Source organism: Pituophis catenifer, unplaced genomic scaffold, assembly GCF_029215685.1.
Source record: "Pituophis catenifer annectens isolate HBS135680 unplaced genomic scaffold, rPitCat1.0.hap2 SCAF_13, whole genome shotgun sequence".
Lineage (NCBI taxonomy): Eukaryota > Metazoa > Chordata > Lepidosauria > Squamata > Colubridae > Pituophis > Pituophis catenifer.
The window spans coordinates 369,893-383,073 of record NW_027256893.1 but is presented as its reverse complement, the minus strand read 5'-3'; the positions used below and the strand labels follow the sequence as shown (position 1 = coordinate 383,073).

The window sequence follows — 13,181 nt, the reverse complement described above, 5'->3', positions numbered from 1 at the left end:
TATTACAATTCCCTAGTTAAATAGAGCTTTTTTTCTTTTGTGTTTTAAAATCTTGAACCTCCTCTTGCCCTAAATTTCCCATTGTTTGCAGTTTTGCCTCATTTTGTCACGTTGCAGCAAAGACCATTCTTTACTTTCAATTTCGCTTTTCAGCATAGCTAGGGGGAAAAAATTTGCTCCAGGAATTTACCTCTTTGCAGCTAGCTCTTTGAAGCCCCGCGGCAAGAATTTAAAGTTTTTTTTCCCTCTAGCCATCAGCTGGGACTCCGGAGGCAGCAATAGATTGGAAGTGGGCGGGGTAAGCGAACGGCGACCGGGCGATCCAACAGAGACAGAGGGTGAGGGTGAGTGAAGGCATGGGGGGGGCGAGAGAGGGCTTTGGCGACCCCTGTGAAATGGTCGTTCGACCCCCAAAGGGGTCGCGACCCCCAGGTTGAGAACCGCTGTATTAGATGAAAAGGGCTGTAGGGGATGACCAGGCTGAGCCTGAAGAAGGGGGTCAAATGCATCATGAGTCCCTTCATGCACACAAGAGATCTAACTCCAGCCCACCTTGAATTCCTTTCTATTCTTAACTCCCACTAATTTCCCTTAACCATTAGTAGTTCGGATTCTTGTAGAGAGCTTAGGTTTACAATAAATCTTTATTCACATTTGAACTGCCTGAATCTCTTTATTTCCCTGGTGCTTGACATAGCCATCCACACACCACCACCACTCCAGCATCTGAAGGAATGCCTCTCCTTCAACTTTCACATCTGAGCCCTCAGGTCCCTAATGAAGGCTCTGCTCTACATAAAAAACATCTGAAGAACTTTAAAAAAATATATTGTACCACCCTATTCCCTTGCCCCTCCCCACCCCCTGGTCATATGGTATTTCTCACCAGAGGCTCAATGGAGAAGACTTTATTGTTGAAGAGCATTGCATCTTCATGGACAGTTGCCCGTCGGTTCTCAAAGGTACGGGTGACAGTGGAGAGATGCTCACGAAGTGCGGGATTCATGTTACATTCCACCAGAAGCTGATCAAGCACACTGTTTTGTTCAGCCTGCAGGGTTCGACACATCCTAAGCCCCAGGAAGAAAGAGATGAAATATCGTATTTTGTAACAGACTCCAAAGAATGCTTGGTTAAGAACCAAAGGGGACTGACACCATGAGAATCACTGTTTATCTTTGCATTCATAATATTCAAAGGAGCGATAACTGAAAAGGACTGGATCTGTGAGGAGGTGAACCATAGGAGAGCAGAGTTTGATAAACTGGTATGTTGTCTCCAATGACTTAAAATCCTAAAGGAGAAACTTGTCCAGAATGAATGGGAAATTCTGTGAAATGAGTTCTGCATGGGGATTTGTTTGTGCCCTAGAGGCACCTTGACTCCTGGCAGCCCTGGGGACAAATCCATGCAGCTTTTCTCCTGAGGTTAAATGAGTGAAAGTCACTCGGTTGGTTGCCCAGCCTAAAAAAGAGTCAGGATTCAGGTGTCTCTTCTCCAGTCCAGCACCTTAGCCATTAAGACTAACAGAGCTCTCATAAAAGGAAATAAGGAGGGCAGAAATACATACAAATAAAACCCCACACAAGAAAAAAATGGAAAGAAATTTAAGAAGGTCAGTACGTATATATTCAAAAGCTCTCCCAAAAGCCAAGGAAAGAACGAGACATGTACAGAAAATGTTAAGAAGGTAAAATATCTAAAAAAGAGAGTAGTTTCTAGAAACAGCAGAAACTATATCTAGAAGGCTAAAGCTCAAAACGACCTAAGGTTTGTGAGGGATACCAAAAACAGCAAAAAAATGTGCTCTTTCATTATTAGAAATAAGAGTAAAAAATCATAGAATGCAAGAAGAAAGTGATAAATTGCTAATCAATAATGGTGAGAGAACAGGACTTTTTAAAAGATACAAAACCTATTTTGCATCTGTCTTTTGTATATATCTTTTCATGCCCCACTGAATGCTTGAAAGATGATTACAGGGTGTGGATTTATTCCCCAAGGCTCCTAAAGGGAGGACAAGGATCTTTAGATAATAGAAGCTTTACAGACTCAAAATAATAAGGATTTAAGCAGTGGAACAGACTGTCTCCTGGGATTATGATGTTTTGTCACTGGAGGTTTTCAAACTTCCAGGGTCAAGCTGAGGATTTTGTGCAGTATCTGCATGACAAGATCGCTCAGATTCGGGAAGGCCTGGCCTCTGACTGGGTAAGTCCAGACGAGATGACTGAGGCAGGTCTTGAGAGTGTTATCTGGGAGGAGTTTGATCCTGTGGCTCCCGAGGACGTGGACAGGATTCTGGGACGGCTGAACGCAACCACATGTTTATTGGACCCGTGTCCCTCCTGGTTGGTGCTGGCCTCCCGGGAGGTTACACGAGGCTGGCTCCAGAGGATTATTAACGCTTCTTTGAGTGAGGGTGTCCTAGCGGCCGCCTTGAAAGAAGCGGTGGTGAGGCCCCTCCTCAAGAAGTCCTCTCTGGATCCAGCTGTTTTGGCTAACTATCGTCCAGTCTCCAACCTTCGTTTTATTGCGAAGGTTGTTGAGAGTGTGGTGGCGCGGCAGCTTCCACAGTACCTGGATGAAGCTGTCTATCTAGATCTGCTCCAGTCCGGCTTCAGGCCTGGGTACAGCATGGAAACAGCATTGGTCGTGTTGGTGGATGATCTCTGGAGGGCTCGGGATAGGGGATGCTCCTCTATCCTGGTCCGGTTAGATCTCTCAGCGACTTTTGATATCATCGACCATGGTATCATGTTGCACCGGTTGGAGGGGTTGGGGGTGGGGGGGCACCGTTTTGCGGTGGTTCTCCTCCTATCTCTCTGACCGGTCGCAATCTGTGTTGGCAGGGGGGCAGCGGTTGACCCCGAAGCGCCTTGTTTGTGGGGTGCCGCAAGGGTCGGTCCTCTCACCCCTTCTGTTCAACATTTATGTAAAGCCGCTGGGTGAGATCATCCATGGCTTTGGGGTGGAGTTCCATCAGTATGACACTCAGCTGTACATCTCCACCCCAGGCCACCCCAACGATGCCCTTGAAGTGATGTCCCGGTGCCTGGAGGCCGTGTGGGCCTGGATGGGGAGAAACAGGCTCCGACTCAACCCTTCCAAGACCAAGTGGCTGTGGCTTCCGGCGTCCCGATATAGCCAGCTGGCGCCATCGCTGGTTATTGGGGGCGAATCATTGGCCCCCACGGAAAGGGCTCGCAACTTTGGCGTCCTCCTGGATACACTTTAGAAGAGCATATGACGGCCGTGGCCAGGGGGGCTTTTTATCAGGTCTGCCTGATACACCAGTTGCGTCCCTTTCTAGATCGGGACTCCTGCCTGGACTACTGCAATGCTCTCTACATGGGGCTCCCCTTGGGGTGCACCCGGAGGCTCCAGTTGGTCCAGAATGCAGCCGTGCGGGGGATTATGGGAGCGATGGGGCGAGACGTGACACCTCTCCTGTGCGAGCTGCACTGGCTTCCTGTGGTCTTCCGGGTGCGCTTCAAGGTGTTGGTGACCACCTTTAAAGCGCTCCATGGCTTAGGGCCGGGGTATTTACGAGACCGCCTTCTGCTGCCAATAGCCTCCCACCGGCCAGTTCGCTCATACAGAGAGGGCCTCCTCAGGGTGCCGTCGGCCAGACAATGTCGGCTGGCGACCCCCAGGGGGAGAGCCTTCTCTGTGGCGGCACCTGCCCTCTGGAACAACCTACCCCCAGAGATACGCATGATATCAGACCTCCAGACTTTTCGTCGGGCCCTGAAAACACATCTATTCCATCTAGCCGGGCTGGCTTGACCCCATCCTTACAGTTTTAAATTTATAATTGGTTTTAATTGGGTTATTTTAAATTGACGGCGAAAAGTATTTAATGTTTTTTAATTTGTTCTTAAATTTTATATGTTGTATTTTTACCATGGCTGTTCACCGCCCTGAGTCCTGTTGGAGAAGGGCGGTATACAAATTAAATAAATAAAATAAAAAACAAAGGTTGGCCATCATTTTTTCTGAGGTTATGAGAATTCCTGCCCTAAACAAGATGTTCGTCTAGAAGGCCTCTAAAGTCTCTTCCATCTCTATGAGTTTGATTCTATGATTCTCAATCAATCAATCTTTATTACAATCACAGACCACACTTAGCTAATTTAAACAAATTCAAGGCTTCCTGGTCAGGTAGCAGAAATGATCACAGAATCATTCTTTGTAATCTTTGAGCGCTCTTTTCCCTTGCAGAACACATCTGCTTAGGATCCTGCCCTCATTGAACCAATTATCAGTCTCCCAAGCGTGTAACTACAAAAATGTAAGCTTTTAAACGTTTTTGTGTTGCCTTTGAAAAAGCCTTTCTGGATTATTTTTCTCCTTATGCTTGCAAAGAATTATTCTTTAGTGATGTTTTAGGATATCAAGACAAATTAGAATATTATGAAGCACATCCAGAAAAACAAATGGCGCTGATGTTTCTTGCACAGAAGGCGTTTGACAACGTGAATTGGCAATTTATGATAAAGCAATTAATGATATTTTTAAGTTTAGTAGTTATGCAGCCATTATCTGCAGGAAAAAACAAGGTTGCTTCTAAATAAAGAAAATTTTCAACCAACAGGCTGAGAGTGAGTAGAGTGTTGAAATGAATATGATGGAAAAAAATAGGGAGAAATATAGAATTCTGCAATTGGATAAAAAAATGAAACACAAAAATATTATAAACAGCTATGTGTTGTAAAATTTGCAACACATTTAATAAATAGTCCATTACTCAAAAACAAGATATCATACCAAACTTACGTCTGTTTTTTCTCTTCTTCCTTTTCATGTGTTGCAAATGCTTTCCACTGAAAATGTGCAATGATATCACTCCGATTGTGTATGACCACAGACCTCTGGTTTGCTAAAGTGATATAAGTCTTCTCGATTGTCAAGGAGTTCTTATCCAGTCTCACATTGACATCTGTAGCAGCTCCATATAAACTGACATGAATGTCTTCTCCTTGGAAGGTCAGAAAATTGTAAAATCAACAAAGTTAGCTATGTCTTGTAAAAAGCATTTGATTTAATTTCACAAAACATGATTTTATTTTACAGTAATTCAAGCAAAGAACCATATTCTTTAAATTAATTTTTTAGCACAACCAAGTTTATGAAACCTTTTGAATTTTCAATATTTCTGCACAAATATGACCGAAAAAATTCATACACACATCCTAAAAATAGAGAGAATTCAATTAAATAATAATAATAATAATAATAATAATAATAATAATAATAATAACAATAACATTTTTCACTACAGAAGAATTAATAGCAATAGAAGAGAAAGCAATTAATGGTCTGAGTACAACAACAAAGAAGAGTAACATCAAGAATGATTTCCAGACTCAAAACCAAATTGAGGAAGAAAGGGAAGAAGAGGATACTGAAATGGATGAAGATAAAGAACAAGGAAGCACTAAAGAACAAACACCAACAGATAGTGCTCAATTAGCTGGAAAAATAAAGCACCAAATGGAAGATGATGAAAGAACACGTTTGCCAAAGCTGAACCAAGTGAACCGGAAAGAATTGAGAAATGTACTAAAAAAGGTCAATGAGGCTGTGCAAACTATTCGAACCACTACATTAGCCGAAACTAACCAACTGATGTATGCAGCAGCTGTCATAACCACCAAAGAACTGGGGTTGAAAATACAAAAGAACCAAAGAGGCAAGAAGGGGAAGCCTAAGTGAAAAATTCGGTTAGAATTGAAGATCAAAAAAGTACGTGGAGATTTGAGCAACTTGAAAAACCTAAGGCAAGGTCAGCTAAAGAACAAGCAGGTCAAAAGCAGCCTGGAAGCAAGATACGATCTAAGGAATAAGGAGATTGCAGTAGTAATTGAAGAGCTGAAGCAGAGGGTTGTTGCCATTGCTGAAAAGATTAAAAGGTATGAAAACCGAGTAACTCAGTTCAAGGAAAACTCACAGTTTAGAGCAAATCAGCACCAGTTTTATAAGAATTTAGAAAATGGAAATGGAGTAACAACAAATGAAAAGCCTGATAAAGAGAAAGCTCTGAAATTCTGGAAGAATTTGTGGGAAAACAACAAGAAGCACAACAGAAATGCAAAATGGATCAAACAGGTTGAGGACTCTATTAAAGTGCATAAAATGGAAGACGTGAAAATAACAAAAGCAATGGTGCAAAGACAGTCAAGAAAAGTGAAGAACTGGAGTGCACCTGGACCGGATGAGCTGCATGGCTTCTGGTTAAAGGCACTTACAAGTCTGCACAAAAGATTGCCAACCCAGATGAACCAGATCTTAAAAACACCTGAAAATGATGGATGGATGACAACTGGAAGGACATTTTTGATCCAAAAAGATAAAGAAAAAGGAAAGAACCCTGGAAACTATAGGCCAATCACCTGCTTGCCAACAACATACAAGCTTCTTACTGGTATCATTGCAAACCAAATCTATGGATACCTGGAAAGAAATAACTTGCTTCCTGTAGAACAGAAAGGATGCTGCAAAAACTCAAGAGGAACAAAAGATCAATTGCTGATCGACAAGCTAATCCTAAAGAACTCAAAGAAAAGACGAACCAACCTGTTCATGGCTTAGATAGACTATAAGAAAGCATTTGATTCAGTTCCCCATAGCTGGATCAAGAAATGCCTGGAAATATTAGGCATCAGCAGCAACATACAAAAATTCATGGAATCTTCAATGAACCTCTGGAAAACAAAACTTATGGCTAATGAAGAAGAACTGGGTGAAGTTGAAATTAAACGAGGCATTTTCCAGGGCGATTCCCTTTCACCCCTACTTTTTATACTCTCAATGCTACAACTGACAATCATTTTGAAGAAGATGAACTGTGGATACGAACTTGCAAAGAAAGGACTGAAAATCTCGCACTTGATGTACTTGGATGATTTGAAGCTGTTTGGTAAAACAAAAGCTGAACTGAATTTATTAATTGAAAACACAAAAGAATTCAGCCAAGACAGTGGTATGCAGTTTGGAATTGACAAATGTGCAACAATAGCAACCAAAGCAGGCAAGATCATAAAAGAGGATGGAATAGAACTAGAGAATGAAGAAATGATAAAGGCAGTAAAATCAGAAGAAGGCTACAAGTACTTGGGGATTTTAGAAGCCTCTGACTTAATGCATAATAAAGTCAAGGAATTAACTTCAGCCAAGTACATTCGGCGAATTCGAAAGATATTAATGTCCAAATTGAGTGGAGGAAACATCATAAAAGCCATAAATACCTGAGCTATACCTGTGATTAGATACTCTGCAGGAATAATTGACTGGACCCAGATGGAGTTAGACAATTTGGACAGAAAAACAAGGAAGCTTATGACAATGAATCATGCCTTGCACCCTAAAAGTGATGTTGACCGATTATATTTACCAAGAGCAGAGGGTGGTCGAGGACTCCTACAAGTAAAGCAGACTGTGGAAGAAGAAAAATGCAGCTTGAATGATTACATCCAGAAAAGTGAAGAACCAATGATTAAGGAAGTAAATAAAGGAGGCCTTTTAAAGACAACTAAAACAAAAGCAGAATATAAGAAAGAAGTAATTGAGCAGCGAGCTGAAAATTGGAAACACAAAGCTCTGCATGGCCAATACTTGAAAAGTATTGAAGGCAAAGCTGACCAGAAACTAACTTGGAACTGGTTAAGATCAGGAGTACTGAAAAAAGAAACTGAAAACTTTATTTTGGCAGCTCAAGAACAAGCCCTAGCCACAAACTGTATGAAGGCAAAAATTCAACATGTTACTACCAACAGCAAATGCCGCCTCTGCAATGAGAAAGATGAAACAGTCGACCACCTGATCAGTGGGTGCAGCAAAATTTCACAAACTGACTACCTACAACGCCATGACCGTGTTGCTAAAATCATTCACTGGAAATTGTGCCAGAAGTTTGGATTTGAGTACAGCAAAAACCACTGGGAACATCAGGTTGAGAAAGTTTTAGAGAATGAGAAACTCAAGATCTTGTGGGACTTTAGGATTCAGACTGACAGGCACTTGGTCCACAACACACCTGACATAACAATAGTTGAAAAGAAAAAAGTATGGTTCATTGACATTGCAATACCTGGTGATGCACGAATTGAAGATAAGCAGCAAGAAAAAATCACAAAGTACCGGGACTTACAAATTGAAGTTGAGCGACTGTGGAAAAAGAAATCGTGTGTTGTCCCGATTGTAATTGGAGCCCTCGGAGCAATACCCAAAGGGCTACCCCGCTATTTAGAAATTCTAAATTTGTCGAACTTGAACATTTTGACTCTACAAAAAACCACCTTACTCGGAACAGCTTACATCCTCCGACGATACCTTAACAGTTCCTAGGTCCTTGGTTAGGACTCGAGCTGCTGAGCTATTAACCAGCCTCAAAGGCTGTGAATCTCACTAAAGATTAACCAATATAAAATAATAATTAAATAAGTCAAAAACATTATGCTTGTATAAGTAAGTGAACCTCTAGGACATGGGTCTCAAACTGGCGGCATCATGTTGCCATCACGTGACGTTTTGCAATGTTTTTCCCCTTCATGGAGCTGGAGTGGATGTGGCCTGCACATGGAGCATCTGGCCCACAGGCTGCCAGTTTGATACCCTGCTTTAGGATTATAGTTCATTTGAAGGGGAAATTAGTGTCAATTGTTTTAATCAATGGGTGATAATCTGGTGGGAAGGTGGGAGGTTCTGCTTTATTTAAAGAACAGCATTCTGAATATGGATTATCAAAGTCTGATCTTCACACATTGATCAAAAAAGCAAATTTTTGAGATTTGGAGATTTGGAAAAACAGTTGTTGATGCTCATGAAACCTAAAAAGATCACCAAACTATTTCCCAAATGGACATCCATTGTCAAGCACATTATATAGAAGTGGAGGCAATTCAACCCCTTTGTTACCCCCCCCCCAAGAACCCCCAACCAAGATCAAACAAGAACAAAGGGTGCAATACTCTGGGGGAAACCCTAAGTAATTAAAGGTCTCTCTTGATGTGAAAGAATGTAGTGCAGGTAGTCATCAATTTACAACCACAATTAAGCCCAAAAATTTCATTGTTAAGCAGAACACTTGTGAAGTGAGTCATGTCCCATTTTACAAACTTTCTTGCCTCAATCATTGCAGTTGTTTTTTTTTTTTTTTGCAAAAAGTTTTTTTTATTTTTTTTTTCAAACACACAAATTACATCTTTTCGGAACAGAGCTTTGATCCAGTCATCAATTTGTTCAATTTTTTGTCATCTTTAACCAAATTTTATATATTCTATTTTGTCATATCACTTATTTCTTAGTCTTAAATCACATATTCCAACTAATACCATCATAGAAAAAATTTACTCAAATTTACTTAATCAAAAAACAACAACCCTTCTATTAACCCACCTTAAATCTTAACAATTAATACCCCATACATTTCACAATTCTTACCCTAAGTCCTCACTGTTAACAATACAGTTATAACATGTTTATACATGTCAAAATTATTTCCATTTCTAAAACTTCCTTACATTTATTTATTACTTCATATAGTTCTCATTAAATCTTTATTCCAGTATTACTTTATCAAATTTAAATCTTATAAACACCAATTAAGTAATTTTTGTTTATAAATCATAATCATATATTGTTTCAATTTTTCTTTTCTTTTTTGCTTAAGTAATAAATGTTCAACTTATTACAATTGTTATACATATGTATAACAATTGTAATAAATTGAACATTTTTATCCCAATTATTATGGCTATCAGTTTTCTCAAATATACCATCCAGCATCTTAATAAAAATTGATTCATTATATCCATTATTATATTTTCTTTTTACTTAGTCTAATTTAACCTTTCCTTTTATCATTCCACTGCTATTCCCAGTGTAATCATCTTTATTCCACTGTTAATCCCAGTGTAATCATCTTTGTTTTTTCCACTGTTAATCCCAGTGTAATCATCTTTTTTTTTCACTGTTAATCTGTGTAATCATCTTTATTTTTTTCCCACTGTAAATCCCAGTGTAATCTCTAGAAACCTTCTTTTGTCATTCTACTGTTAATCCCAGCATAATAATCTTTTACTTAAATAAATACATTATTAAAAGTATTCAAACTGTTACAATTGTTATAGTTATTTAAACAACATCCCAGTTATTATAGCCATCAATTTTCTCAAGTAATACCTTCTAACATCTTAATAAAAAATTGATTCATTATATCCATTAATATATTTTCTTTTAACATAGTCTATTTCTTGTATGTTTTAACTTCAATCCATATTTCATTTCTAAGTATCTGTAACATGTTTCTTCTCACATTTATTAATCTCAATATAGTCATTTTATAAATCCAAGTCCTGAACGTTTTTATTTTCCTTAATATCTTCCAACCTTTTATTCTTTTATCATTCACTGTTAATCCTAGTGTAATCATCATTATGTTATAATCTCAATATAATCTCCAGAGACCTCCTTTTTATTACTATTCACATGATCAATTACTTATTTATGTAAGTAATTTAAACACATTGACTTTATCTTCTTTATTCTCCACGTCTATCTCTTATTCCTCCTTCTTCATTTTCTTGTCCACTTATGTATACTCCATTTCAGCTTCTGTATCCTCGAATTTTTATCCTATGTGCAATATTATAATTATTTCTCTTATTTCCATTGTCCAAGTCAAATAGATCAATTTGTTCCTTCTCTAATTCCTGCGCCATTTTCCTTTTTAAGTTAATATTATTCCAATTATAAGAGTTCTGTTATGATAGCTTCTTTTTATTTTTTTTTTCTCTCAAAGTCAAGTTTCTGTAGACAAGAAAATCCTTCCCCATAAATTCTCACGGATGTTATCTGTGAAGTCCACATTTTCCAGAACAAAAACCAAGTTGCAATATTTCTTTTTACTCCAGATAGTGTCTCTCTGCAATCCACAATTTCCGGTTGTTTAAAAAGTATCCATTTTGTTTCAATTACATAAGAATCTTATTTAGCTTTTCTTTTTCTTTTAGGTTTAAAAGTATCAAATCTTATTTAAAGTCCAGTCCAAATTTAAATAGCTCTTTTCACTTCTTTTTTCTCCCTTTTTTTCCTTTTATTTGTACATCACTTTTTTTTAAAGCTTATTATCCATTCTCTTTGTTTTTCTTAAAATTTAAAAAGAACGAAGAAAGAAAAAAAAAGATCTCTTTATTTTTTTCCAATCCTTTGACCATTATCTAACTGTTTAAGGTTTCCAAATAGTTTATTCAAAAATCAATTTTCTATCGGGTTGTTGTCTCTTTAAAGTTACATTTCAAAGTCTTCTTTGCACCCTCGCGCCTTAGCTGCTATTTATCATTAGAGGTCTTATAACTGAAAGATGTTTCCCTTGTTTTTGTTTCATGCCTGGGTTGACTGTCACTCACCTGGCTTCAAAAAACTCTGTTCCGTTCCTCTCCTCTCTCCAGCTCTATACTTAGTCCGGTTGTTCCAGCTTCGTGGCAGCCGCCATGGCTGCCATCCCCCGCTGCCGAGTCACAGAGAGTTCCCTCTGACCTTTGAGGAACTTGCCTGTTCCTCTTGGTCGTCTGAGGTGCCTCTCTTTCTTCCCCTGCAGGACAGTTCTGGTCCACAGACCCCAGCTGGGGTTTTCGCGGAGCTCATAAGAGCCCACTAATTCCCCAACTGTCTCGCCGCGATGCCAAACCAGAAGTCAATCATTGCAGTTGTTAAGTTAGTAACATAATTGTTAAGTGACTCTGGCTCCCCCACTGACCTTGCTCGTCAGAAGATCACAAAAGGGAATCACATGACCCCAGGATGGTGCAAACATCATAAATATGAGTCAACTGCCAAGCATCTGAATTTTGAGCACATGATCATGGGGATGCAGCAGTGGTCGTAAGTTTGAAAAGCAGTCCGTCACTTTGTTTCTTTCAAACCTTAACATTTTTCAATTTGCCAATGAACTGGGGGGAGGGAAGGGGCAAATAGAATGTTGAGAATGTGTGCGTAGATCATGAGAGCCTGGCAACCATCAAGGTCACCATTGCAGGTGTTTGAGAAAGAGATGGACTGTTCCCATAACAAAAGAACATCTCATAATTGGGCAATGTGATCATCCAGGGGTGGAGAGAAAGGGAAGTTGTTGTTTAACTATGCAAGTATTTGCACGGGAAAACCAGAGCTGGTTTTGATTCTTCAGTACCAAAAATGGTGTATCTAATAAAGTTTTACTTCAAAGCTCCCGAGAGTGTTTTCTTATTTTGGATTCACTAGTCGAACAGTTGATAGTGTCATAAGTCATTTTTTTCAGTGCTGTTCTAACTTTGAACAATCACTAAACAAAATGGTTGTAAGTCAAGGACTACCTGTATTTTGAATTTCCTGGAGGGAAGGGGTGCATTCCAGAGGAATAAGAGGCAGCGTAGTGCTGGTATATTGTGTGAGAGGAGGAGGGTGAAGACATCTCCCTAACAGTTCTCAGAGTAGATGGCAGAGTTTCTCTCTCATTGGGAGTGGCTTATCTACAGTATCATCAGTTGCAAGGAAAATCTAATCCAGCAATGAAAGGTAATCATAGGTCACTTTAGTATTATGAACTAAAAAAGGAATAATTGTAGGACACACTGCTAGGATCCAGACTCTGAAATCTCAAGATACCATAAATGGAAAAAAAAATGATTTCCCTGTTCTTACCTGTATCATAATGTATAACAAGGTCTTTACAGTGGTTGCCACTTTTTTCTGGATAAAAGTCAATAGTGAATTGTGTGGTTTCATTTATTCCAAGAGTCCCAATGGACGGTTTGACAGAAAATGGTCTGTAATGCAAAGAAGGAACATATTATGGCCAGGTTTATCTGATTAAATTATACATCAAAAAATGGTGGCTGGAAGTGAAATCGACAGTAGATGAGTCCTACAAGAACTTTACAAGAAGTTCTTTCTCTTCTCACATTGAAACAACGGTTTCAATCAGACTTATGCACGAATCACACCTGTCTCCCCACCTCAATCACAGCACCCTTCCCTGTTTTACTTCTATATATTTTTACACAGCAGTCCCCACAGATACAAACCAGGATGCAATCACAGTTTTTTTCCTCTCTATCTACTACTAAAATTCTCTTTATAGCCATTAAATGAACAAAATACTGCACTGTAGGACCTTTTTCAAACAAGGGCTAATTTAT

At 39.2% G+C, this 13,181-nt stretch overlaps 1 protein-coding gene across 1 annotated transcript in view; it reads right to left on the bottom strand.

The window, feature by feature from the left end:
• Positions 1-13,181, bottom strand: part of HYDIN (HYDIN axonemal central pair apparatus protein) — a 422,362-nt gene that overhangs the window by 389,778 nt on the left and 19,403 nt on the right. The window contains exons 7-9 of the mRNA XM_070952742.1: positions 12,685-12,809; positions 4,780-4,981; positions 887-1,070 (exon numbers count right to left, since the gene is read on the bottom strand). Of these exons, the coding sequence (XP_070808843.1) occupies positions 887-1,070; positions 4,780-4,981; positions 12,685-12,809 (511 nt within the window). The remainder of the gene's footprint in view (positions 1-886; positions 1,071-4,779; positions 4,982-12,684; positions 12,810-13,181) is intronic.